Here is a 27,731-nt window from a genome sequence, read left to right as displayed (position 1 = left end):
AAAAGAGTCAGATCAAGTCAATGTGGCAGGCTAATGTTTAACCTTAAATTAAAACCTCACAGATAAAAAGGGAGTGTACTACAGATTTCACAGCTAAGTCCCCTGCTCCAGCCTACCTGACAGAAGCATCAGTAGCACTAGGGTCTAAGTGCATTCAGCACCTTCCTAACTCATCCTTAGCTATTTTTTTTTTTCCCCTCTTTAGAAGTGAACTGGATAAAAAAAAAGTCTCCTCGCGGAACAGTCCTTCTGTTTATTATTTGTCATTGATGAACCGCAGATAAGCTTCAACTTTGCTGTCAACTGAGTTAATCTGTTCAGAACAACAGCAATAGAAAACCAGTATCCTCCACCAGCAAATTGTCCAACTGGTGCTATGTCAAACTTTGTAGCTCCAGAAGTAAAAAAATTTGTGGCTTGGGACTATGTTGTTTTTGCAGCACTATTTTTAGTATGTGCTAGCATTGGAGTCTTTTTTGCAGTTAAAGAGAGGAAAAAGAAAACTTCAAAGGAATTTTTGGTGGGCGGTAAGCAGATGACATGTGGACCAATAGCTTTCTCTCTCACATCAAGTTTCATGTCAGCAGTCACTGTTCTGGGGACACCCTCCGAAGTTTATCGCTATGGGGCATCCTTTGTTCTGTTCTTTCTCTCATATGCGCTTGTCATCATTTTTACTGCCGAACTTTTTCTACCTGTATTTTACAGATCTGGCATTACAAGCACTTATGAGGTAAGTAAAAATAATTAAAAAGTTGCTATTCTAACAAAAAAGTCAGTATTATGTATATAGGTATTTCTAGAGAAAAATCTGACAGAAGACTTTCTGCAGTGTTTTACAGAACAAGTGTATTCATACATTAATTATTTTTAGTAACTGGTTGCATTAATTCAAACTAGTTATTTATGTTGCATAAGTTGAAAGCACAAACTAAGGGTCAGAGCTCCTGTTATGCACATATAGCAAAGACAGGGTAAGGGTTCACACACCAGCACCAAATGAAGTTATAGCTGGAAAATACTTAAAGTGTATCCAAATGCTTTTGATCTTATAGGTAACTCTTCTGCCCAGGTTTAGAAAGCAGGTATTAAAGATGGACATTAAGAACAAAATCCAAGAGTGTCCAATTCAAACTTGGTCTAGATCTGGCAATTTGGTCCAATTTGCTATAGAAGTGGACTATCTGATACCTAAAAAGCTGAGGTGGGAGGACAGGATAAAAAGGAAGAAGATGACAGTTCTCTTTAAAAAAAAAAAGTCAGAGCTGGAGAATGAATTCAGGGATTCTCTAGGAAATGAAGTGAATGATCTCTGAATTTTCTAGAGTTTTTGCCTGGCATTCCTCCTGGAACACAGTATTTTCTTCATATGACTGTTCAGCAGTGGGGGGAAAAAAAATAAAATCAGTAGTCCTTGTGATGTTATGGCTAGGAGCAGTGTGCAGCCCTTGTCATCTGCACACCCACAGGACAGCTTTTAAGCCTTTGGAAATAGCCTTTTAGTCACTTTAATCAACTGCCCCAAATTCAGTTGCTTCTGTTTGTAGGCGGTTTCAACTAAGCAAGAATTGGATGAAGAAAGCCAGGGTAGTTTGCGAGGAGCTTCCTGGTAACAGAAAGGCTGTTCATGTTCTCTAAGCCCAAACCTAAGGAGGGGTTTTGGTCAAACAGCTCTGCCTGGGTATTTGGAAATATTTCAGTTGCAGGTTGGAAAAAAGTAAAATTGACAATCTATTCCCATTGCCACAAGTAACTGCATTTTCTCACTGATCTTGATGCAAGATCAGACAATGAATTACTTTTCTCATCTGAACCACTGAAGGCATCATTGTAGCCAGAGAGCCCCTTCAAGCATGCTAGAAAGATGACTCTGCTGGTTTAATGAATTATTTTTAGAAACAAGTCAAGTTACATAAATTAGCTACGTATTTGTATGGCAGACTGTGTGGCTTGTTAGGCAAGAGACACAAGAAAGATGAACACGAACAAAATTAAGGAAGAAGGAAAAGAGAGAAGACTTGAACAGCCTGTGCCTGGTGTCAGCTGGGGAGCTCTTGGGACTGTGGCCCAAGGAGACGCCCAGCCCACCCAAAGCTGTGTGGGAGGCTGCTGCAGGGTTAGCAACGCAGATTTCATTTTTTTGGTCAACTTTACAGAAGACTCCAGGTGGTGACTCAGGCTTAAAATCTGGGCTTTTGGGGCTAGAGATCTACTCACCTTTGCAGCTGTGTGAGAATTGAGAATGACTTTCTACATCCACCTGGAAGTCCACAAGAAACCCACTTGCCTCTCCCTGTTGATGATATGCAGATTTGGCTTTAGGCTGAGACACAGCACATGAGAAAGCCAGCTTAGCTCAAGCACTGTGAAAGCCTCTATGCTGTTGCTTCTCCCTCTGCTCCACCACCACTTTTGTCGCTACAGGAATCAAACTACATTATTTCTCCTAGAGATGACCTCAAGTTTCCTCTTCATATAGTTAGAATATACTTTCATTTGAGGTTGAAGTTTCTTTTCCTTGTAGCCCCTGAGCTCTCTCAGTTATTCCCGATACAAAGTAGATTTTGAACACTGCAACCCAACTTCAAGTACATGCTAGTGACGAGAAGATTTCTTAAATGTAATTATCTCTATGTGTAGTAATGTCGTGGTTTAGCCCCAGCCAGCAGCTCAGCACCACGCAGCCACTCGCTCACTCCCCCTACCCCGATGGGATGGGGGAGAGAATCGGAGGAGTAAGAGTGAGAAACACTCCTGGGTTGAGAGAAGAACAGTTTAATCATTGAAATAAAGTAGAATGGTAATGATAATAATAACAACATAATAATGATAATAACAATAATAATATCCAAAGCAAGTGATGCACAATGCAGTTGCTCACCACCCGCCGACCGATACCCAGACAGTTCCCGAGCAGCGATAGCTGCCCCCCGGCCAACCCCCCCCAGTTTCTATACTGAGCATGACGCCATATGGTATGGAATAGCCCTTTGGGCAGTTTGGATCAACTATTCTGGCTGTGCCCCCTCCCAGTTTCTTGTGCACCTGGCAGAGCATGGGAAGCTGAAAAGTCCTTGACTGGCATAAGCACTGCTTAGCAACAACTAAAACATCAGTGTGTTATCAACATTCTTCTCATCCTAAATCCAAAACACAGCACTGTGCCTGCTACTAGGAAGAAAATTAACTCTGTTCCAGCCGAAACCAGGACAAGTAACGATCATGCTCTCCTGTTCATTACTCATAGCAATGGTGCCAGTTGCCAATAATTTTACTTGCACAGCAAGCTGTTACTCAGGGTGAACAGAAGGTTAATAGCTGTGTCACAGATGTTACGTGTGCGATTTACTGAGATTCCTCTTTTTCCTAGTATTTGGAGTTAAGATTTAACAAGATTGTCCGTCTTGCTGCAACATTGATCTACATCCTGCAGACAGTAAGAAGACATTGACTTTTTGTTTATGCTAATTTCACTCAGCATTTATTTTGATGGACTGGTCTCAGACTGTACGTGTTTCGCAATGAGGTGTTTTAATAAGTACTCTTTTTTCCTTAATTTTTTCGTTTGGACTGTGAATGTTTAAAAGAAACTATGGTTACTTTCTAGCTTTCTTCTGTTTCATATCAAAAATGCCATTTTTACTGTCTTTGATACTTGGATGTTGTGCTGAACTCCCACAGCTTCTCAAATTCTTGGTCTCATTATGTCCCCTTGAAGTCTCTCTCTTTCTAAATGAGAGGATTCGGCCTTTCTTGAGAAGCTAGATGAGCTGTACTGGGTACACTTAGTTCACCAGTTACCCATCTATGACACCAGGGTGAGGTTATTCCATTGCAAAGCAGCTGCACGTGGCAAGGGCAGCTTCCAGCACTGGGTCCCAGGGACTAAGCCCAACAGCCCACAGGGCAGAAATTGCTGCCTAGCGTGTGCGGACTCCACATTTGTATACTGCTCCGCATTACTGACTAGCCACTCCACATCCCTATGTGTGTAGATAAAATAAATAACACTCCTGGCTCTTGGATGGAGAGGTTGAGCAGAGACTAGCTTTACTTACACCCTAAAACACCACTTTACTGCTATTACTACTTAACTTTACCTACCTACTTAACCACCACCCCCCCTGCCCCCGGCACTTAGGGAGCCACCCAAGGCACTATTGTAGATGTCAAATAGTTTTTTTGCCCTTCGATTTAAAGCTTCACCAACCTTCTCAAAAGATTACATTAGTTATGTATTTGATGGGAAGTTTTGGGACATTGGCAGACATTTCTTTCTGTATTAATTCCATTTTATTAATTCCATTTTATTAATTCCAAAACCTTTAGCAATAGATTTGAATGCTTATTGACTTCCAGGCTTTTTTTCTCCCTCAGTTCTGTCAGAACATACATGTGAAGGGCATTGAGTCAGATACTTTGGAAGTGATTGAATGGAACAAGGGAGGTTTAATTTCCAAGATCAATCCAAGTTATCTCTGCATCACTGTTTGTGTTTTCCTGAGAGCTCCTCTTTCCATTTAACTAGGATGTTTTTGTCATCTAGTCATCTTAGCAATGGGTGAAATAAGTAAGTAATACCAAGACAGATAATGGTCCTTCCATCAGAAAAGAATTAAATCAAAGATTTTTATTTTGTAAAGGCTGAAACAAAAAGCCATACACAATACAAGCTGATCTAAAGAAACCTCTAGATCTGGTATTTTGCTCTGAGCCCCACTCTAAATAGAAGCCTTATCACTGAGCATTCACATACATGGGGTTTTTTTTCATGAACTTTTTCTCCTTCAGATCCTTTACACGGGAATAGTGGTTTATGCTCCATCACTGGCACTCAACCAAGGTGAGTTCCCATTCCACATTCCATGGCTACCCCAAATACGCATATCAAAAGACAATTAGAATAAGTGTAGTGAGGAAAATAGGTAGTCTGAAAAAAAAAAAATCCTCAGAAGTTTCATAAGAAGGTTTTTGCCTGCACCTCATAGCTCTGTTTCTGATGCCCCAGATCTCTCTCTCACACCAGTACATTAGCAGGAGCACCACGTTTGCTGTTCTGCTCTCCTTTGCACTCAGTAACCACCCAAAGAGGTTAGCAATGAACAATTTCTCAACATCCTGACAAAGTTCACAGTACAAGCTGATGATCCAAGATGTATTCTGCACTTTGATTCCCCCCTTCCCTGTCACCCATGTTCAGGTTCCCATGGGCATAACTCCATTCCCTATAGCTGGAGCTCAATGCTGTGCTGACTTCCACACACTTCTTTACTTAATCTTTGCAAACCAGGCTTACAGCATCCATCATGATAGATGGGATTAGCAATTTCACTGTCATAGGGCAAAAGGAATCACCGTGGCCCAAATCCCGATTTCACCAAAATCAATTGGGAAGAGATTGGGAGGCTTTTTTCATTGTTCATCATCTGAGTTGCATCCAGTTTGCCCAATCCCACCTCTCACACAGTGCCGAGCTTCCTTCCTCTGGAGCTCAACTGAATTTTATGTGACAGCTCCCATTCATTATTAGGCCATACTAACTTTGGTAATAAGAACCCTGACAAATAGATCTGCCCTCACAAACTATGCCTGGTGGGAGAGACTTCAATATAAGCCAAAGAAAAATTTGTACATCTTGTATAAAGTAACTTTATGAAGTAAAATGAACGTGCAAAAATGTTTTAATGCAGCACATTTTAGCGTTAAACTGTTCCTAGTTGCAGGGAATGGAATTTAGTTTGGGGTTGGGTTTTTTTCTTAGGATTCTGAAGAACTTGATTTCTCAAGAGAAAATTCTGGACTAAGAACAGAAGGAAAGCATTGCTTATAAAGCTGTGTCCCATAGGAATGATGTTTTTGCTTTATGCAGTTATTCTTCTTACATATTACTTTTGCACACTTGAAAGTTAGTTAAATCCAATTTGCAAGAGAACAACAATGCAAAACAGTATCCAGTAGTGTTAAGAAACCTGAGCAACCCACAAAGCTCCAAATAGACACAGAAGATTAAAATTAATAATTACTCCCACCCTTCTAAAGCTAAAGGATCATAGCTTTTCTGTTACCATCCAGATGACCTACCCCCATTTCGCTAATATTGTGGTTTTCTTTGGTTTCACAGTCACTGGATTTGATCTCTGGGGCTCTGTAGTTGCAACAGGAATTGTCTGCACTTTCTATTGCACTCTGGTACGTAACAGGCATAACCGAACAGCTGGAACACAGATTGTTAATTCAACCATTCTTTATACATGACAGGCCATTGCAGAAGGGCGGCTTCTAAATACAGTCCAAGTGACTGAAGTTTAAAGTAGGAGAACATAGAGATAAATTTCTTTTAGCCTCTGTGGTATAAGTAAGTCTATTTGGAGAAAAAAAATATTTCCTCTCAAATCCTCTGCTGTATGTCTCAAGGTTTAAACCAGACAGCTTGAGGCAGAGTCCTGATAAGGAGGCGATAACCTCCCCCAGCCATACTAAATCTTTTCAGAAGATGCTTCTTCTTATCTTTTACAAGTTACAGACTGAAAAACATTGTTAATGAAAAATGTGCCTCTGGTGTCACCCCAGATCAAGAACAGAGTGATAAAGCCTAGGAAGGATGATCGACAGGTCAGAGAGAGCTTTGCTTCTGAGTGGAAGCAATACAAGATGCTGGATAACAGAAAAGATAAACATTGCAGTGGAAGTGGCAGAGCCCTGGGGCTTGGGACACAACCTAGTTTCTGTTCTCCTTACCACCAATGAATTTTTTCAATAGTTCAGTCCACCCTGGTTGAAAGCACTTACTATGTTGCTCTAGCACAGAGTATGAAAGTAGCTGTGGAAGAAAGCTGAACTGCAGTTTTTCTGGAGCTATTTTTCTGTGTTACTCTTAATTGTGGACCACTGGGCTCCGAGAAGTGTACAGAGTGCTCTGGGAAGCACAAACACAGGCCAGCTTGTGTTCCCTAAGCTTTTGTTCCACACCATGATATAGTCTTCAAATGCATATAAAGGAGGCAGAAAAAAACCCATTTAACTGGAGGTCAAATATTCTCATACAACTGGACAAACCATTTAGGCTCCGTGTCATTTTCTGATCTGCAAAAATACAACCTTCATGGGAGAATACAAAGTCTAAGAATAGTCCTGATTTGCTAGATGCTATACATACAGCTCCTGAAATAAGGGGTCTTTCTACCTTTTCCTGTACTTGAACAACAGGAAAGAAGATGAGAGCATAGAGTTTCTGTTTCTTTTAGGGAGGATTAAAAGCTGTTGTCTGGACAGATGCTTTTCAAATGATTGTCATGGTGGCTGGCTTCATGACGGTTTTGATTCGAGGAACTACTCTGAATGGTGGATTGACCAAGGTCTGGGAAGATGCCTACGAAGGATCACGACTAAACATATTTGAGTAAGAAACAAATGGTGCAAAACTTCTCTTTTTGTATTTAATGTTTAGAAACCCTACCCTCACTATGCCAAAATCACTCAGACTTGTTATTACACTACCAATGAACCACCTTGGTGACTCAGAGGAGTCTATTCCCCAGTTCTTCAGTTCTTGGGAACAACGTTGTCCTTCCAGGAGAGCTTAACTCTTCTTTCTGTTACCCTCCTTGAAGAAGTCAAAGCCCTGCTGAACTCAAATAGAGTTTTGCCATTTTTCTCTCTGTAGCTACAAATGCAGCTCAATTATTCCTTCCAATTGCATTTACCTTTAATTTTCTATTTGTAAAACTGGCACTACATTTTAAGTACGCTCACCGCAGCAGCTAGCAACGGTGCACCAGTGCACTGGGATAGTAAACTGACCTTCCTTTAGCCGTTTGTGGCATTGACTGAAAAGTTCATTGATCAAGGCAAGTCACTGACAGAATCCAACGGCAAGGTCAAATGTTATCCGCTTATACGTACCAAGATTAATAGAATTGCAAAGACAACAGATACAAGACAGAAAGATGTACTTGTACCAGTTAGAATTACTGGATAATGAAATTTCATTGTTAAAAAAAGATAGCACTCCAGCTGAAGCAATTTCTTGTAAAGGAAATAACACATCCTGATGATGTAACTAAGAGTTTGGAGGATTTTTAGAGTTTAGGAAGTGGCTTTGTTCCTTGCAGAAGACTGGGTCCCAGGCAGGATGGCTGCACGTCTGTTGATGCAATATGACACAGATCTGAAATCTGAGCATAATAAGCCTTATAAATGTGCTTTATTTCAATTAACTGGTCCTCTGACTGAGTCTACATGATATATGTTTATCCTGACTTGACAGTAATGTATTCCAGTATAAGAGTTAAAAAACTTCCAAACCTCAACCCCATTAGATGTTGCCTGTGCTGGAAAACAGTATTATGCAGTACTTCTGATTCAAAGGGTAGGATGTACCAGACAGTTCTGCAAAATCATCTAGCTCTTGCTAAATAAATGTGTGTTTAAATAAGTGAACTGAGTTACTTATTTCTCTTGTCTAGCTTTGATGTAGATCCTTTGAGACGGCATACTGTTTGGACAATTGTTATTGGGGGAACATTTACATGGCTAGGGCTCTATGGAGTTAACCAGTCCACAATACAGAGATGCATTTCTTGCAAATCGGAAAAGCATGCTAAACTGTAAGTTACCTGTCATTAACCTATTCTAGCAATCAAAAATACTGATGTGGAATTATACTAAGAGTTTGTCAGTTACATTAAATAAATATTGGGATCCCATTGGGTGGTAGTAAGCTAATTTTGCAGTCTTACTTCCTCTGGCCCTAAATGACAAACAAATCCAGAAAGAAAAATGGGTAGCTATGTAACTCTCGCAGTTTATTAATTTGGGGTCAGGCTGCCAAATTAATCCTCAGAAGCAGAGTATGGAAAAGATGCCCACACAGAAGCTGTGCTACCTACAGCTTTATTGGAAAAATGTATTTATTGGAATTGTGTTTATGTTGTATTTTATTAAATGTGGTTATTGATTTAATGGGGCACTGAAGTACAAGGCATGATCTAAATAAAATGAGATCAATAAGTTATTAAAATTCTAAAATATAAGAATAATGAGAATCAATGCCAAAGAACCTAGCGAAACTTCACAATATAGACATATAGGTCCCCAGACTGCTACCTTCCTCAAGTTCAGCATTAGTATGTGCATAGCTACACATGTTTTACTAAACAACCAGGTTTTTTTCATATGCCTACTTGCCCGCCTGGCTAAAGCATAAAGGTGCTAATTTCTTCCTTCTTCAAACAGTTAGCTTTTTTGCTAGCTGCAATCATACTCATTTTTCTTAAGGTCATGACAGATTATATGAATTTACCCTGTTGAAATTCAGTCTCTGAAAATGTTTGGAAGTCACAACAGTGAGAACATCACTAGTAACAAGTCCTGAAAGACCTTTGGGTCCCAGTAGCACAGCTCTGAACTGGCCCTAGCAAGAGACCTTGTGCAAGGTGATGTCTAAACGTGATGTAGGCTGTCGAAAATCTGGCAGCTCTCAGGAACTACAGGCTGACTGAACCGCAGCCACACAACCTCCCCAGCAGATCCTGTCACCCACATCCATTTCATGGAGTAGCAAAAAAAAAAAATCCAAGTGTGTTACTTTGCAACGGCAGCATTGCAACCACAACAGAAACGATGCAAAACAATGCTCTGTGTGGCTTAAAGGGAGTACAGCAACAGCAGCTCTGGACAGACAAAAATCTGCTTTTACAAGGGGGACAAGAGGGACAGAGCCAGTGCTGGGTGCAGCCTGTTCTGCCTACAAGTTACTGGTGGTAGATCAGTCTCTTCCAGACGTACAGAGTTACCCAGAACCTTGCCCTAGAGCATAAAGAGGCTGTATCTTTTAATGTTTTTTAAAATCACTATTACACACAATTTCTTATCCTGGTGATGCCTTTAAGAGATTATATAGCTAGCTTTGATTAGGGTGTCTCTCTAAAAAAGTTGGAAATAACTAACCCGTAACAGCTTTTCTATATTTATCTTGTATTAAATAGTTTCTTTCCTTTGTTCTAGGGCACTTTACCTGAATTTATTGGGACTTTGGACAGTCCTGGTGTGTGCAGTATTTTGCGGTTTGGTGATGTACTCTCATTACAAGAGTTGTGACCCTTGGACTGCTGATTTCATTTCAGCACCTGATCAGGTACAGATATATTATATTATCATAATTAGGAGCTGCTTTGGGCCCAGACATAGCACGTATAGAGACAGGTTAAGTTTTGTGGGATGCTTTATGTCCTTTCAGCGCTCAGACACTAAGGTGGTTGCTGAATCAGGGCTAGAATATATCTGTTCTGGCACTCCTGCAGTATCAATCTGAGTGACCACTTCTGCCAAACAACATCCCCTTCACTCAAACACTGACACCCCTTGTTAGTTGGAACAAAACCAGAGTTTAGCAACATGCTCGGGTGCAGGTACTTCTCTTCCATTACCCAGGAAGATCTTAACTAATTGCTTGTGTTGCTCTTGTGCTCCTTCTACCCCAGCTCATGCCGTATTTTGTTATGGACATTTTTTCTTCGATGCCAGGAGTCCCGGGACTGTTTGTCGCCTGTGCATTCAGTGGAACACTAAGGTCTGTAAATCTGAAACGACATTTTAGCTGTGTACCACGGATTTCTGGCGGACCCAGAAGGAGGTCAAAGCATGAAATCCTAAGAAAGGCTCTGCTGTTTTTCTTAGCAAGTTCTAGGAAGAAGCAGTAGTGCTTTGTCGAGTCACACGATATTTACGCCAAAGTCTAGCTTCACTTCTCCAGTATCTTTTTATCCCAAATACATTTTAGAATAACATTATCGACACAGTCAAAAGGGTATCAAAACCTGAGGAAACACAAGTTCTCTTTGTAAAAGAGCTCAGCTTCCTGAAATACCTTTGGAGCTGCTCATGGTGAAATTGCCTTTACTCAACCTGACTGCCACAGTATCACAGTTAGGGATAAAGAGCTTTTCAGCAAGTCTATCTGCACATGAAACAGAGTTAGACTAGGAGAAGAGATGTCTGCATAGAGAAGTTTTAGAGACTGTGTGTTCTTCAAGGGGGTGCTGCATGTTATTGTACCTGCATGTTATTTCTACCCTCTGCAGGCCAGACATCAATACTTCATGGGACATTAGAAAGAGAGATGATTCAAGTTCACAGTGACATTATTCAAATGCCCTAGAGTCAATCTTCAACAGCCTGTTGCTAAAGACTCTTACCTGTAGAAAAAGCAAGAGAGACTTATCAAAATGTGTGTGTGTGGGGGGGACACGACGACAATGACACGACAACACAGCCCAAACCAAAAGGTGCTGGCTGCTCCTGGCAGGAGACTAAGAAAGCACGGTTAAGGGCACTGAATACCAAATACTGTGCTGTAGATATTGATGCTGCCATATTGTCACAACAAATTCACAGTAATCATATTCACCAAATATGGGTTAACTCACCTAGCTAAAAGAATCAGACTATTCTATGATTCTTAGTCCATATTCTTCATTTATGAGAGTAAACAGAACAGGCATTTTGTGGAGGAACAGTGTATCACTAGTGGTCACCGCACATCATTTGACTTGTAAGGCAGTAATATCTTTATTCTGGAACATGTCTGTATTTTGAAAGTCTCTGCAGCTTGGTAAACTGAAGGGTCAAATTAGGACAAGTTTCTATCTTGCTCTGTGCCAGCATGAAGCAGGGCCCCTAGCAATCACAGAAGGGACAGAAACATCACCAGCGCCAGCAGCGTATGTGAAAAATACTCTTCAAGAACTGTGTATTTTATAGTATTAATGCTGAACAAGAGGCAGCACTTCTCTATAAATACAACTTTATTTCAGATTATATTGCTTCCTTTTTACTTAACGTTCTCCATTTCTACAGCACGGTAGCTGCCAGCATCAACGCTTTAGCAACTGTTACCTTTGAAGACTTGGTCAAGAAAGGTTTCCCAAACCTCTCTGACAAGATGAGCACATGGATCAGCAAAGGCTTATGTAGGTACCCCAGATGGGATCCATTTGTTTAACAGCAAAGGTGTCCATGCCCCCACCAGCTGCTATCACTACAAGAGAAAATAGGGCGGGATTTTTTATACTTGGAGCCTTGAGAGTCTCAGGCTCTCAACTGACTCCAAGAGCAGTTCTGCGAGTAGTGAAGAGCACTGTCTAGAGAAGACACTACTTCAGAAACACACTTGTGCTTCAGAAACCTCCACAGGAACATAACCCTTTATAAACTCTCAGGATGAACATCAGCATGATGCTTCAGTAAAATTAAGCATGTGCACTATATGGTGCACTACTCAAAATCCTTTAAAAAGCTTTGTCTACTGAAAATACTGGTGAACACTCTGGCATCTTCTTTACAATACAGAAAGTATATCAATGAAGTTACTACCACATTACTTTATAGTAGTATTACTAAATACTATTATTTTATAGTAGCACAGTAAGACGTTTCTATTCAAACTTAGAGTATTGCATAAGCAGGTTGTTCAGTTTTTCAGAGAAAAGTAAAAATGTAAAGACGACAAATGAAAAACATCAAAATATCAAGCATCCAAAGTGCTTTGAATTTTTTAAGATACTTTTCACAAGTATTGCAGTAATATCATAACCCTTTTATAAGTATTGTAATAATATCATAACCATTTGTTGATGTTGGCAAAGATCACAGAAGAGCGAAACCGATTCTTTCTCTGCCTCTGTAACTGTCTCAACCTTCTCTGTTCCTGCTTTCCCACTTACTACTTAATTTTTGAGCGAGAAAGATCATTTTTACCTCTGAAACCGAGGTGCGCTAGCACAGGAGATGAGTTTTGGTTGGCTTTCCTCAAGACTACTACATACAGAGTTTTGTCTACCACGAAGTTAAAACGGGTGTCAAAGGAAGAAAGCCATATTGTTTATCATTGCTCAATTAATTAATTAGATTATTTAAAAAGCATTATTTAAAAGACAACAGAAACATTCCTACATGAGGCATAACTTCTAAATTAATTTCATTGCTAAGTTCTGCTTCATAAGAAAAACCAGCCAGCCAAAAACCCAACAAGACTTCAAGCAAGACGCTGCCAGGTGCTTAACGGTCTGCTTTAAACGTAAAAGCCCAAAGTGCAAATTCCTCCATGCTGCCTGGTCACTTCAGACACTAGACGAATTAGAAATTGTCCACACTATTAACCAGCACTGATAACCTCGCTGCCTCATCTTTTCCAGGTATATTATATGGCACCCTGTGCACTTCAATGGCTGCAGCAGCATCGCTGCTGGGAGGAGTTGTGCAGGTATCTCATGCTGCAGAAATGCGGTGAACTGAACATGAATGAACAGAAATGCAATGAACTAAATAATGACGACATCCTTGGGGGCTGCTAGATTACCTGAACAATTTCTGTGGACACTCTGCTGAGAAAAATAACTAGGAAAAAACCAAACCAAAAAAACCCCAAACCATAAATCCCTCAACTTCTTCACTATTTCCTCACTGCTGGGAAACAATACTGAATGTGATTCTTTAATTGTGCACTGAAATCACTGTCGGTCCCTTCTTCCCCACCATTTCCCACTGAAAATTACAGACCGAAACCAGGACTGCACACGCTCCCTCCAGCTGCTGCACTAAGCTCCTGTCTCTTCTCTGCATCCGCAGGCTTCCCTCTCCATCCACGGGATGTGTGGGGGGCCCATGCTGGGATTATTTACCCTGGGAATTGTGTTTCCTTGTGCTAACTGGAAGGTAAGAAAAAAAAAAAATCCTTATCTAAAAGAAAATCTCTTGGTGTTGTTTGGTTAAAACTCCATCTTGAAAATTGTTTGGGTTTTTTAGATTTAGTCTCTGGACTGCTTTTCAGATTTAGAGCCTGAGGGGTCCAAGGTCTGTTTAGAGGTCCCTTTTCACTGTCTGAATTTATCCCATTTGAATTTAACTCTACCCAACTGTGGAATAATTGGTGATTAGATCCACATGAGGGTTTTTTAAAAATTATTTTTATTTCTGAGTTTCTTCTCTTTCATTAAAAAGAAAAAAAAAAAAAAATCAATACTCGCCCCAGCCTACATTCACCTTGAGACACACAGAATGATTTCGATTACTCTGCCTTTGCTAACTCAGGCAAAACACCGTATGAACTCATTTCATACTGCCCCATGAGCGGTCCCATCACGTTTACGCAGAAATATAACTAAATTCTGTATTGCAGTTCTGATCGTCACAGTTTTGCTTCAACTCTTACTAACAGAGGGCAATAAATCACCATGTTTTATACCTCTTTTGAGAGAGAACAGAATTGATTTACACTGACAGAGACCGTAGCCAGCCATCACCTGCTCCTGCCTAATTCACGTGCGCCGAGAAGCTCTTCCCATGCATCACCTTTAACAGTATCTTTCTATACCTGCCAAGGGTGCTATCGGAGGCCTCTTAGCTGGGATCACCTTAGCTTTTTGGGCCGGTACTGGCTCTTTCATTTACCCTGCACCACCGACAAAGTCCATTCCTCTGCAACTGTCGACTCTCAACTGCACGCTGACTAACAGCACCGAGGCGCTGACGACGGCAGCTCCCACGGCGGCTCCAGACAGGTATTTTCCCTATCGTTACCACTCGAGCCTGCATTTTGGCACAGCGTGCAGCCTGAGCCTGCAGCGTGCGTCTGGGGTGCAGCCGGTCACCGCCGAGCGGGCTGGGAGCACGGACCACTGCCGGATCACACACCGCCTGCAATGTGAGCTGTATTTTGCTGGCACAGTCAAGAAGCAACATAAACATAGCCATCGGTCATCGCTAGCTGCTTCTTTCCCTTTTGTCACCTCTTCACAGGCCTTTGCTGGCAGACACCTGGTACTCCCTGTCCTACCTGTACTTCAGTGCCATTGGCTGCCTAGGCTGCGCCCTCGCAGGGCTGCTGATAAGCTTTATAACAGGTTGGTGTACAGTATATCTGTCTATATATAAAAATACCTTCACACAAGAATTTGACTGAGCTGTTAAAAGAGCTTTCAGGAAGCCCAGCAAGCGGCTCGTGAGACACAGACTCAAGGGAGGGCAGCGGGCTCCGATCCCGCTCCCCAGCACCTCATGCTCTGAGGCTCCCAAGGCTCACAGCCAGCTTTCCGTAGACTTAGGTATCATTGATTCTATGATTCTATGACTATTTTCTCCTTTCAGGACCTAGTAAAGGAGAAGACATCCCACCAGTGCTAATTAAACCAGTCTGCAACCCGTTTTGCTTTTGGTCCAGGAGACTCAGAGCTTTGCTCTGGTGCGGCGTGCCGCACGACAGCGGGGAGGTGAGTACCTGAAGCCCTCGGCCAGCCCCGCCGCGGCCCGGGGGCCATGGGCGTCCGTGCACGTAGGTACCCGAGGGCACGTGCCACGCCGAGAGCAGACTAGCCTTCAGCGATCGCTCTTTGGACTTACGCAAGGGATGCCGCACCGGCACCGTGGACTGGAAACGAGCTCAGCCAAACCCTCCTGCTCCACATGGGTAATAAGTGATCTATTGCCCCTGCTCACGCAGCACGCGGGGACCTGGGGCCTCTGGAGACAAACAGCTCCCGGGATGGCCAGCAGCCCGTGAAACGGGGGCTGACCCCCCTCTCCCTGCTCTCCCCGCTCCGGCGGCTGAGCGGGGACAAACCCGCACTTTACACCCTAGGGAGGAGTTCACCGAGCTGCTGCCTCCTCCCACAGAGCACAGAAAGACTTTAGCACTCACACGTCCACAGAGCTCTCCTGCTGCTGCCATCCCCACCTTCAGACCCTCCGGGGCAGCACGGCCGGCCGTCGGCTGGGCCGCCATCAGCGCTGCGACCACCGGCCCCTGGGCTGCTCCTGCCCACCACCTCCTCCGCAGAACCAGAGCAGCTTCCCCAGGTGTCTCAGGGCTTCCTGGCTCGTTAAGAAGCCATAAGGAATGAGCACCTCATTTTCCTGCACTGTTGTAACAGTTTGCAGAGAAGCCACGTTGCTCCATCTGAGCAGAATCGGCTAGGTTTTTAAAAGGGACATAAAGCAATACGTACGCTTTCAGCTCCTTCATAGTACTCTACAGGTACCTTTAAATCTTGAAAGTAATCTTTCAGCTGCAAGGCTCACAGCATTTGGCCATAATGCAGAAGCTGTCCTTCCACTCAGCTTGCATTAAATTTGACATTTAAGTTAGCGATCTAATTTGGAGAGCAGCTGTGGCTCTAGATTTGTTTCAGCTGTTTCACTTGGCTTTTAGGTGCTCAACACAGACTTCATCTAGAACTTTACTGGAGAAAAAAAAAATCAACTCAATAAAAGCAGTAAAAAAAAAAATCACATATGCATTTTCCCCTTTATATTTGCTTAAAATGTAGAATAACAACATTAATCAAGTAGCTGCAGTGTGAAACCACCCAGGCAAGTGTAGGCCGCACAAAAAACCAATCCACTAAAGTGTAGCTAAATGTGCAAATGAAAAACTAAATTTAAGTGATTGGGAATGCACCAAGGGCACATTTCGAGACTTTTAAATGAGCAGAGGAGTTTGAGAAGTTGTTTTTGTTGCTTTTGCCAAAGACTTTCCATGGGGGAATGAGAAAATCAGTGGCTGTGTATGGAGGGGACACACACTAAACTCTGCCTGTTCGTGGGTCCGTGAGTCACTTCATACGAGTGAAGTAACTCCTCAGATTTATTAGAAAGGCTGTCAAAAATTCAAAATGCAACAAGATACCCTTTAGCAAAGGAAAAAAAACAGTGAATACAGGCTTCAAACTAATAGGATATTTCCTTTCTTTTTTCAGGTGGACTTTGAAAAAAATCTGCCTAAAGTTATTGCAAATAAAACTGGAAAAGATGACACCTTCAAGAACAGTATCAACAAAGAAAACAAACGCCAGTTCCCTGGTTACAATCCCGAGGAAAATTCCTATACCAATACGAGCAGAGAATCTCGCCTCTAGAAGCTGAAGGACAACGGACATTTAATCAAACTTTATTTCTCCAGCTTCAGAAATGAAGAGCTCTTTTTATTGTATTTACCAGCTTGTAGATAACCAAAAGGGAACATTTGCTCTCTATAGCAATAAAAGCCAGATCTTTATTTATGAATTTCATGACAGACCCGGGAAGTCATCGGACAAGGGGGTTTTGGAAGCACTGCTATTTCAGAAGAAATGGTTCACTAATCTTGTCGTGGAAGCTCCTGCTCGGAAGTAGCCACAACATGTCTCTATCAGATACTCTGTTCAGTAACTAGCCATTGAAGGGAAACGTGCAAAGGTGAAGTTGAGATAAAGCAAGACTTTGGAGAAGTTTCTGAGGTCTGTCCCTAAGGTGAGACTGTGAACTGCCCTCTGACGGAGGGAGCTGCGGGGAGGGGAGGGAGGTCAGCCTGAGCTACTACAGCCCTGCCTGTTCTTAGGTATCGCAAAAAGCCTCCTCAGGAGTGGTGTATAGACCAGACTGGTCTTTTAGTGGCTGAGTTAATAGTGTTTGCTTCCTCTGTGGACATAAGATTTCATTATAATATCTTATTGTAAAAGCTATAGGAGAGAGTAACAAATTTTACTTTGAATTCAGGATAGTTCTTTATCCGTGTTAGTCTTCCAAGACATCCTTTCAGCTCGGAAAGATCCACCTACCACCTTTATGCAATAAAGAAAATAAAATGACATTTGATGATGATGCCTCCTAATTGATAATCCATGCTGAATTTTGGAAAAAGGCATGTAATTAGGCAAAATAATCTGTCTGGTAAAATTTCTTGGAAGAAGGCACCTTGTCCACTAAGTGCTCTGTTTCAATGAAACACATATCCTCTAAAATTTGCCTGATGTAGATCAAACTCAGTAGACCACCCCTCACCTTGACAAACTTCTGGATGTAGTTTTTTGGATGAATGTATTTGTTTTTAAGCAAAACTCACAACTGAATGAAACTGACTGAATAAAAATATCAAAGATTACTCAGAGAATTATGGACCCAGCTGGTATTTAGCTCTTACTGCTCTGAAGAACCCAGCTGTCGCTTTTGCTTTATCAGAACCATCTTTATGATGTGGATCGAGGTCAACCTGGTCCTTGCAGTTACTTCCCCTGTCTGTGTTCATGCCCTACCTCTGGGACCGGTCCCAGGATATTCAATCAGAGAACAGAAACAGCAGTCTGTAAATGACACTGCCTTGCTTGTGCGAGACAGTTTGTCAACAAACAGAGAGTTAAGTCAATATTTGTGTTAATCCCTTTTATAATCCCATAAAAGCTTACAGCTGAGTCTGGCTGGCAGCCTGTTGTCTCACATGGCATGCTTCCTGGTCATGCTTCCATGCTCGATACGGTATCAAGGCAGAGATGGAAACTCAGTAAATAATACTGTTGTATCATTTACATCTCATGGCCACACACATTATCACTTAGGTTATATTAAGCGAGCCTAACTATCATGCTTAAGGATGTAAAATAATTCTGGAGTGAAAGTGGTTCAAAACACCAACGTGAAGGTACATAGTTAGATGTTGGATGAAAAAATCCTCTCTACTGGTAGTTGGACAATACCTGACTCAGAGACATCTAACTGTGAAAACGACCAAGTCTGCTCTGAGTATTTTTTGAGACGCTTACTCATTGCAGTATTCTTATGCTGTGCATGCCAGAAGATGCATAGTTTGCATTTTTCAGTATTTTTTCACAAGTTTAGCAACACCTTTACGTTGGATTTGCTACAGACTTAGCATCTTTCCAAGTCCTTTGCCACGAAAGAGAATCTTAATTTGTCCATTTAATGTCAAAAAGTGAGTTAGGTTGGCTAGAATTGCATTGTCTCAAAAAGTCTTCAAAGAAGTACCTTGAAAAATTTCTCTTTAACTTCGTATTTCTGGACTAGTTTTGTTTCAACTAAAGCTGCTCATTGAGTGTGTTTTCTGTATTTGTAAAGGAGCCAGGCGTTCCACAAGGTTTAACCAAGTCCAACACGTGAACTTACGTATGATGGCTAAAATCGTTAATCAGTAGTTCATTATGCAGTCTTCTACCAAGATTCAGGGATGTGGCCTAGCAAACCTGGAATTCAGAAAAATTACCATTCTGATTAAATATTGAGGTCAGGGTCGTTCACAGTTATCATCTTATCTTCACGTTTGCTTTACGTCCTGAGCCACTGATCCTTCCAGACAAGAGCTAGCCTGTGCACTTGAGTTGAAAAAATGAGATTAAGAAACTAGGAACATGTAAATTCTAAAACAAGAGCTTGAATTTAAGAAATTGTTAGTCACTGGTGAAAGCAGTAGGCCATAAATGATTGCAAATTTGAAAAGTAAGTCTGTATGTGCCTTGAGACCACAGTAAGTTGAATATTTAATTGTTAAACAAGTGTCCAAGCCAAGTTTAACCCTTAAATTACTTCCTTACAATACTATGGTTTGAAGGCACATGAGCACTCACTTTTCAAGTGTACAATTTTTTTTTTAATTAACTTTGAATATTTAGAATAATGAAGCGCAAAGTCTCTTTGAAAGATATCCAAGTTTATTACTGAAAAAATGCAATATTCAAATGTGTATGATACAGTAAGTAGTTGCATTTGTACATGTAAACCTTGATAAAGTAAACAGCATCTCAAAGACAAATTTATGCCAAAAGTGTCTTACAATATTTAATCAGATCAACAACTTTTTCCTCAGTGAATTTTTTTAGTTCTGGGGTACATATCGGCTTGTAAAAGTAATCTTAAAACACAAAAAAACCCTAAAGCTGACAGGCCAGAGGAACTTCTAGCTTGTAGTGCATAAAAGTCAATTTCTCTGAAACACTCTGTGGTACTGTAATCTATATTTTAAATATTACTTACAAAGTGTGGATTTATGAATAGAAAAAATAGTTGAAATTTTATTCTCATTCCTTACTTAGAAACCAAGTTGTATTTAAATATTACATAAATTTCAAATATATACACATTTTAAGAAATCTCTTACGATCATGATATTGCAAGTTAGCCAGGACTATCAGAGTAAAAAATGACTGAACTGTTATTCAGTTAGATTTTACATGAGATTATTTCAAAGAACTGAAATTTCAGTGATGCTACTCTAGGTAAGAATTAGTTTGGAACGTTTTTCAATACAAAACTTTGAGTTATCTGAATAGAACACAAAATAAAAAGGTGATCTGAATTTTTTGTTATTAACAGAAAAATCATTGTGTTCTCGGCGTTTAGAATCTCATTAGCTTTAGACTGCACTGAGTTTAATCCTAATTTCTCACCCAGTAGCATCCTAACAACTAGCTCATGGCAGTAAGAATGCGAACTACAGAGAACATATAACGCTATCGAGGTTATGGCAGAAAGTTAGAATGAGCCAACAGAACTAACACAAGGTCATTTCCAGTGCAGTGAGGAGGGACTATACCATTAACATGTCAAGACTAAATCCCAATCCTGGATTAAAAAAGTTCCTGTAGAACATGGAATAGCGAAGTGATTTCTCTACAGTTCCTTGTTGTGCCATTAGAACTTTGTGCTGTTGTGGTAACATTGTGCTATCATGACTATGCCAAAATCACGCCAATACAAATTTCTGGTAAATGTGGTTGCAATGTCAACATTAGACAAAAATTGTCAATACGAGTCCATTATATAAATTTAAAAATGCTATGATTGTGTAGGGTATCTAGGATGCCTGTGTGCGTATAGGGAGAGACATGAGGAGGGCAAAATGTAGTGCTTGGGAAAGTGGCTGAAGGAACAGATCCAGAAACGGATGGCCTAATGGCACATTTAGATGGACCCCGTGCTTCCTCGCACCGCTCCGTCCAATGCATATCAACATGTAAAAAGCACCAGACAAACTAGTATTTGTGCACTTTCTGCTTTGGCTTCTCAGTTAGGGACATGCAAAAAGAGCCTGCCAAAAATTCTGTAGTTACGGAATTGCCCTGGAAATTGGACTGTCAGCAAGAAGGCATCGTTTAATAAAACACTCAGGATAAGTAAAGAATGAGCCAGAGGAGAAAAGGATCAGGAGGGCTGTCACCACGATCCATCTTCAAACTCTTGTCTTGCAGAACCTGCCGGGGTTCTGGAGAAAAACTTGCTGAAGTGAGCAGGAGCCCTTTGCTTCCTCTACTCATCCTCAGCCTCAACATGCCGGCTTGTTGCATTTTACCCCAGCAGATCATGGGCTTTGCAAGCATGAGGTTGAGTATGAAAAGACTTAGGGATCTTTTCAAGTGGCTAAATCTTCCACCACAGGAATTTATATTGCAAGTCACTTAAACGCTTTCAAAAAGTGTCACTGCGTGCATTTTAGTCAGACAAAGTATGCATTGGAACTAACAAAATAACAAGTCTGTCTAAATGTGGAATTCTGTTTGAATTTAACACCAAATAAACACGATTATGAAAGGCTGTCTGTATATTTGTTTCAACCTTTACCCCCAAATAAGCAACATCAGTAGTTTATGAGGATTACAAAAAATAAAATGCTTCTGGAAGTACTACTGCATTGTAAGTGACTTGATACCACTGTTTTTATCTGTGTCCCTTTTCTCCTATGTAACACTTAATAGAAAATGTGATTGCTTGATTTTCCTTTAACTTTATTGCCTTCAAATTTAGCTTTTTGAATAAAATGAGTTTTACTGATATGGCCATTGCCCAGCGTACGTAAAAAAATCTAGTTTATAATAGTTTTAATGAAAATTTGTGACACTTGTAAGTTAACTATGTGAGAGACCATTTCTTTTCATTTAATGGACAAGGATAATTTTCAGTTAATCAAAATGATATGATGCTTCTAAATATGTATATACTAATTTGTCCCTGAACAAACTGTGACATAATGCAAAAGACTGAAAAATCCCACGATGCCGCATAGGCCTTTGCAGGTAATGCCACTGGATCCCACGGCTCCAGAAATTCTCTCTGGCAGCACTCCCACTTGGAGTCTGCTGTGGAAGAAGCCACAGCAAGGAAACTGCAGATGTGCACTACTTAATGTTAGACTGATCAACTTAATGGCACATTAAGAATAAAATATCACCAAAGTTCTTGCCTTTCCCCATATTAACACTCCCCCTAAAGCTGTGTTTCCCAAGATATTTTTCCTTCTGCAGAACTTCTCATGAAGGAAACCTCAGGAGATTTATGAATTTATGCATTAAAGTATGTACCTATTAACCTATTTTCACTAGGCACTCCAGACATTTTTCTTTTGAGCTTTCAACAGATCACAATTGAGCTTAACTGATCCTCAGAACACAATTTAAGACAAGTTGCTGTTGGAAAAGGGCATAGGAACAGCTGATGAGCGTTTTGTAGTAATGAAGATATGTACTTCCGAAGAAACATCTAACAAAAAACCACTTATCGTCCATCACCACTATGGAAATTTTAGTCTTGTCATCATCACTATTAACTTCAATGTTCATCTAATTTTTCTCTATAAATCCTTTAACAAAAAGAGATAGGGAAAAAAGTATAAGAAAAAAAAAGTCATCACATGGTTTGCCTTGTTTCCAAATGCCCCATCACTCTGCTGTCTTTCTGGTAAGGAAACTGAATTACAGTGTAACAGAGAGCCTGTGCTCAATCTTCAGGCAACCCCATTAGCACTCAGTTGTGACTATTGAGCTCTTAATACACCCCTCTATATGGAGGCAGACTTTGAGCTCGAAGAAGGAACCTCTCATTAAGATGGCTAATGAAGCAGAACTCTTTTTTTCCTTTTTTTTAGTCACCAGAACTCAGATCTCACACATTAGGCACAAATTTAGAATGAAAAGTCATTAGAAATGAGATGTGTATAATGTATGCGGAGTTTTTGCTATTTCTGAAATGGAAATTTCTTTTGTCTGAATCAAGTCACGGAATTTGGTTAGGAATAATTAAGACATTTTGGACTAATCCTTTGTATTTAAAAATATCTAGTTGCTCATGCAGTCTCTCTAAGGGCGCATGCATAGAGCAAAGTTGTCATAGGTTAGATCTGCAACGATCTAAAGCATTTTTGCACAAATTGAAGTTCTAAAGCTTTGTCAGATTTCACAAACGCAGCTTGCATGCACAGTCTATTCATACTGGTCATTTGTTTGGAAAGACAATATTCAGAATATGAAAAGATCATTCACCATTCATAAAACACATTATTCCTGAGGACAGCGTGTGCCTTATACTTCAGTAAAATAACGTGCAGTCAATGCAAACAGCACACTAAACGAAGTCTAGCATAAAGTTTTCTCAGCTTAAGCAAATGGCTAGATAGTGGCAAAACCTTTAGACATTGTTGATGTCCTCCAAAAATAAAGGAACACACACAGTGTTTCTCCAAAACTTCTTGTGCTTTTCCAGTGCATAAAATGCACAATGTCAGATTTACATACTTGCCTTTGATGTAACTCCTATACACCGGTGTTGCAAATCATTATATATCTCTCTCTCTCAATCTCAAATACAAAAAGGTTTTCTTTCCTATGTGTTTTTTAAGTCCAATTGGAATTTGCCTAAGTATGTATTGACACGTGCTAATATCCACAGCAGAAACACGAAAGTATGAAACAATCAATATTTCTGATTCTTGCCTAATTTTATCCTGTATCTTTATACTTTGGGCCAGCCAAGGCATTTTGTTTTTAGAGAAAACATTAAAAAGACAGCTCATCTGTGACCTTCTGAAGAACTGGAAGTACGATCACTATGTGGCACAGAAACAAAAGCTGTGACACACAGTTAATGCTGTCAAATGGTGTTTGATATTCCACAGAATGAAACAGGGAGACAATAAATTAAACAGTGTGATTCTATAAGCACTGAGGAGAGTGCATTATTTCTGATAAGGTGAGGAACTTAACGCACAACCCAGAATATGAAAGAGCAGAACAGCCTTTCCAAAATATGGGAAGCTGAGTCCCACCAGCCCTTTATGACAGAACTAATGGGTAATATATCTGATTAAACCATACCTAGCAATTTCTTCCTTTGTGCAATACTGTAGATACTCCTATAATTGCCTTGTCTCCCACAGAGAGCTGGAATTAACCAAGAAATCTCATGAATATGGTGAAACGACCAAAGAACTTAAGGTCTGATGCTAGGCCCTCTGGATACAATAGAACATACTCATCCACTTTCACTGGCTCTTGACTCTTAAAATTAATTTTATATGGCATCACAAAATAAAATGATTGTGCTGATACATGCAAGTGAATACTGGAATCACACTTTTGGTTCAATAGGGTATTGCAAGTAGTAAAAAAAATCAGGTTTCTTCATTATCTGTCAGCAGTGATTTTGCTGCAGCTTTATCCCTAAAAATAATGTTAAAATTTGCAGCCTTTATAGTTACTGTGCTTTGCTGACTCTTCGTTTTTTAAATTTTTCTTATCCAATATAGAGAAGCTTTATTTAAAATCGTACAAGAGAAACAGAATGATTGTAACTCTTTCTCCACTCCCTTCTCTGCAAGTGAACCCTGCACACTTGTTTAAATTGCTTAAATTAAGTGCTTACCTTTTCCCACATTATGAAATCTTAGTAATAGACAATTTCATCACCAAAATGTGACTATAGCCATAAGCAACACTGCTGTATGCACATAAAAACTGAAATTTGATTCTTTACGTAAACATCTACCTCTTATAGTGATTTTATCCAAAAAGCCCCCCAAAAGTGTAAGGCGGCATACAAATAATGATAAAAAAAAATCTAAAAGTAACCACCGTGTGTGTGTGCATTTATATACAATCTGTATACATATCTGCCTGTATCTAAATCCCATGCTTTGACTTATTTAGGCCAATAAAAGAAGTGCACATTACTGGAGCATTTACTATTACAATAAGAAGAGCATTGTTGTTATAAAGTGCTCTGCTTCTCCTTCCCTGAACAAGCAAGTCACAACGTTATACTGTATGTCTGATATATATCTGCATAAGCTTGCATACTATAAAGAGTTAATTGTATATTCAGGACAAAGTCACTGTATGAGAATATTTCAAGTTAGCATTCTGTGAAGTCATGGTATCATTGCCCGGACAGGTCAAAGGGAACAGTAACACAGTTAGACATCTGCATGCTACATCAGAGCATGAAAACGACAGTTCTTTCATCCTGGAAGTGTGTGGAGGTGGCCTTTCTGCACACGGAAGTGGAAAGGCAACTCAATAGCCATGTCTTTTTCAAATATAGTTGCAATGTGGGCAATGCGATGCGTTCTCTTAGTGCTGCTGTTTTCATTTTGAATTTAGAATTTTTGGTTTTCAACTAGAAGGATAAATTAATGACACTGATGTGCAAATCTTAAACTGCATAGTATATATTAAGCAGCCATAAACCCCTTTTTTTAGGGTAGGACCACATCCACAATCTCAACAAGAGACTAGGACAAACCTGACAAAACAGTAAGCCTGAAAGATCATTTATATCAAGTTATGGCCACGAAGGCAACAATTGCTCTTTTCTTCAGAGGCATTACAGATGGAGCTGAGCAATCAGAAGCTGTAGAAGTTGTGGATATCATGTAAGTTGGTTTTAGTCATGCCCTTACTGTATAAGTTCACAGGTAATTTTTTGTTTTCATTATGCTGTTAGTATCTTCATGAACAGCATGAAAATTCATTGCCTTTTTTTAAACCAGAGTGTCCAAATTTTTAATCTGTCTGCACATTCCTGAGCGCCAGTTCGCCTTGGTGCTCACCACAGACCAGTTACAAGTAAGGCTTTCATTTTCTTCATTGGAAGCATCTATTTTCCAGTTCCCACCAAAGCCTGCAACTGTACTGCCCAGCAAGAACATATATACACCACAAATCTCACACACTGATGCCAGACTCTGCCTTCATTTTGTAACTGCACTCTTCAATTTCCAAACAGTGTTTTTGTTGCAGCATGGTAGTGACTAAGGCCATTCATGGTGATATTGTTTCCCATTCTTTTTCCTTTCTCTCTGCAAATGCTCCAGTTCAGCCTCATACATCATTTCCTGGACTAAGTATTTCTCTCTCCTCATTCTGTCGCACAAGTCTTTGGGCATGTCTGGAATCAGGTAGGCAATGAAAGACTTTATTCCAAAAACAAGGTGCTGAAAAGAAGAACAAAAATAATTGCTTCAAAGATACATAAGTATTCTTTTCTAGGACCATATTTTAGGGCCTCAGAGTCTGTGGCAAAAATGAACTGAGATTCAATTCATGACTGAAAAGCAACTCCTGTGGTTTTTTAATATACACACACACATATATGGGAGTAAATGAGTGGCCTATCAGAAATGTGAAAATGCTAAAGTCTTCTGAAAAGTAAAACAAAGGGTATAGCTAGTAACCTAAATGAAGATGTGACTGTAAGATATGCTAGTTTGAATAACAATAGCAAACACTACCTACAATCAGTCTTTGTTAAGAGCTTGTAATCGAAGTAACCAGACTCCTGGACAGTACGTAATACATTCTTCAAAGTTAGTACACACATTTCTACTTTTATATTAGGCTAGAATCATGTATTGTTTTCCTGACACAGATTTTAACTTGTAATAACTGTGCTTAATGTACACATAAGTTGCATTTCTTCTTTTTCAACAAAACATGAAAGATTTGGTTGGGAACTGGCATAGAATCATAGAATCATTTAGGTTGGAAAAGAACTTTAAGATCATCAAGTCCAACATAAACCTAACATTGTCAAGTCCACCACTAAACCACACCTCTAAGTGCCACATCTACAGATCTCTTAAATACCTCCAGGGATGGGGACTCAACCACTTCCCTTGGCAGCCTGTTCCAATGCTTGACAACACTTTCGGTGAAGAAATTTTTCCTAGTATCCAATCTAAACCTCCCCTGGTGCAGCTTAAGCCCATTTCCTCTTGTCCTATCACTAACTACTTGGGAGAAGAGACCAACACCCACCTCACTACCACCTCCTTTCAGGTAGTTGTAGAGAGCGATAAGGTCTCCCCCCAGCCTCCTCTCCTCCAGACTAAACAATCCCAGTTCCCTCAGCCGCTCCTCATAACACCTGTGCTCCAGACCCTTCCCCAGCTTCGTTGCCCTTTTCTACACACGCTCCAGCACCTCAATGTCCTTCTTGTAGTGAGGGGCCCAAAACTGGACACAGTATTCCAGGCGCGGCCTCACCAGCGCTGAGTACAGGGGGACAATTACTTCCCTGCTCCTGCTGGCCATGCTATTCCTGATACAAGCCAGGATGCTGTATAATATAACATGATGTATAAGATGACTGTTAAGAAAATATGATTTTGGAGGGACTCTAAAATCTGTGCATGCTCTGTCAATTCAGTTTGAAGCAGCTGATTGACAACAGTTTGGGCAGGGTGATTTTTTTTTCCTCTGTTGACTGTAATGAACAAGCCGTTGATGATACTGACAATTTATTTATGGGACTACTGTAAAAAATCTTGTACTTTAAAGAGGTAGAAAGGAATTGTTCCTTTCCATGACTAACCTCAAATACTATGATGAAGGCCAGCCGTGCTGCCAGGACATGCCAGAACTGCAAAGTGAATTCATAAGGAGTCGAACTCCATGGTGGGGCTCTGTAATCTCTATACCTGTAAAGCAAAGAAAAACCCAGTTAGTTAGCCTGTGCTCAGAAACCTGAATATGGTGAAGAGCTCTCTAGTTTATCCCAGATCTGGCTAAAAGGAGAGAAACTGTAGTGAAAGCATACTTCGAGAGGAATTAAACAGAAAAGGAGAAGAATAGTCCACAATACAGGCAATTAAATAGGGTTGCTTACAAAATGGCACTTTCTGCTTCCAAAAATCCAGAGCAAAC

At 40.4% G+C, this 27,731-nt stretch overlaps 2 protein-coding genes across 3 annotated transcripts in view; one reads left to right on the top strand and one right to left on the bottom strand.

Moving 5' to 3' along the window:
- Positions 1 to 376: 376 nt before the first annotated feature.
- On the top strand, positions 377 to 16,910 carry SLC5A12 (solute carrier family 5 member 12). Its single transcript, XM_009488875.1, has 15 exons — positions 377 to 733; positions 3,371 to 3,436; positions 4,792 to 4,843; positions 6,122 to 6,189; positions 7,245 to 7,399; positions 8,466 to 8,606; positions 10,006 to 10,135; positions 10,482 to 10,570; positions 11,857 to 11,969; positions 13,194 to 13,261; positions 13,627 to 13,713; positions 14,380 to 14,558; positions 14,797 to 14,900; positions 15,145 to 15,266; positions 16,752 to 16,910. Exons 1-15 carry the CDS (start codon positions 377 to 379, stop codon positions 16,908 to 16,910), a joined length of 1,890 nt encoding a protein of 629 aa, XP_009487150.1.
- An 8,852-nt stretch (positions 16,911 to 25,762) lies between these two features.
- Positions 25,763 to 27,731, bottom strand: part of ANO3 (anoctamin 3) — a 211,199-nt gene continuing 209,230 nt past the window's right edge. For both annotated transcript variants that reach the window (XM_075712002.1, XM_075712003.1), the window contains exons 26-27: positions 27,400 to 27,505; positions 25,763 to 26,020 (exon numbers count right to left, since the gene is read on the bottom strand). In XM_075712002.1, the coding sequence (XP_075568117.1) occupies positions 25,838 to 26,020; positions 27,400 to 27,505 (289 nt within the window). In that variant the 3' untranslated portion in view covers positions 25,763 to 25,837. The remainder of the gene's footprint in view (positions 26,021 to 27,399; positions 27,506 to 27,731) is intronic.

This window comes from Pelecanus crispus, chromosome 6, assembly GCF_030463565.1.
Source record: "Pelecanus crispus isolate bPelCri1 chromosome 6, bPelCri1.pri, whole genome shotgun sequence".
In the NCBI taxonomy this organism is placed as follows: Eukaryota; Metazoa; Chordata; class Aves; order Pelecaniformes; family Pelecanidae; genus Pelecanus; species Pelecanus crispus.
The sequence above is the reverse complement of the archived record's forward strand: the minus strand, read 5'-3'. Positions and strand labels throughout refer to the sequence as shown.

What these genes read in the sequence shown, in the direction of transcription:
- SLC5A12 (XM_009488875.1), top strand. Translation starts at nt 377, where the DNA reads ATGTCAAACTTTGTAGCTCCAGAAGTAAAAAAATTTGTGGCTTGGGAC. An exon ending in GCATTACAAGCACTTATGAG is followed by an intron (nt 734 to 3,370) that starts GTAAGTAAAAAT and finishes TCTTTTTCCTAG; the next exon opens with TATTTGGAGTTAAGATTTAA. An exon ending in GCATTCAGTGGAACACTAAG is followed by an intron (nt 10,571 to 11,856) that starts GTCTGTAAATCT and finishes CCATTTCTACAG; the next exon opens with CACGGTAGCTGCCAGCATCA.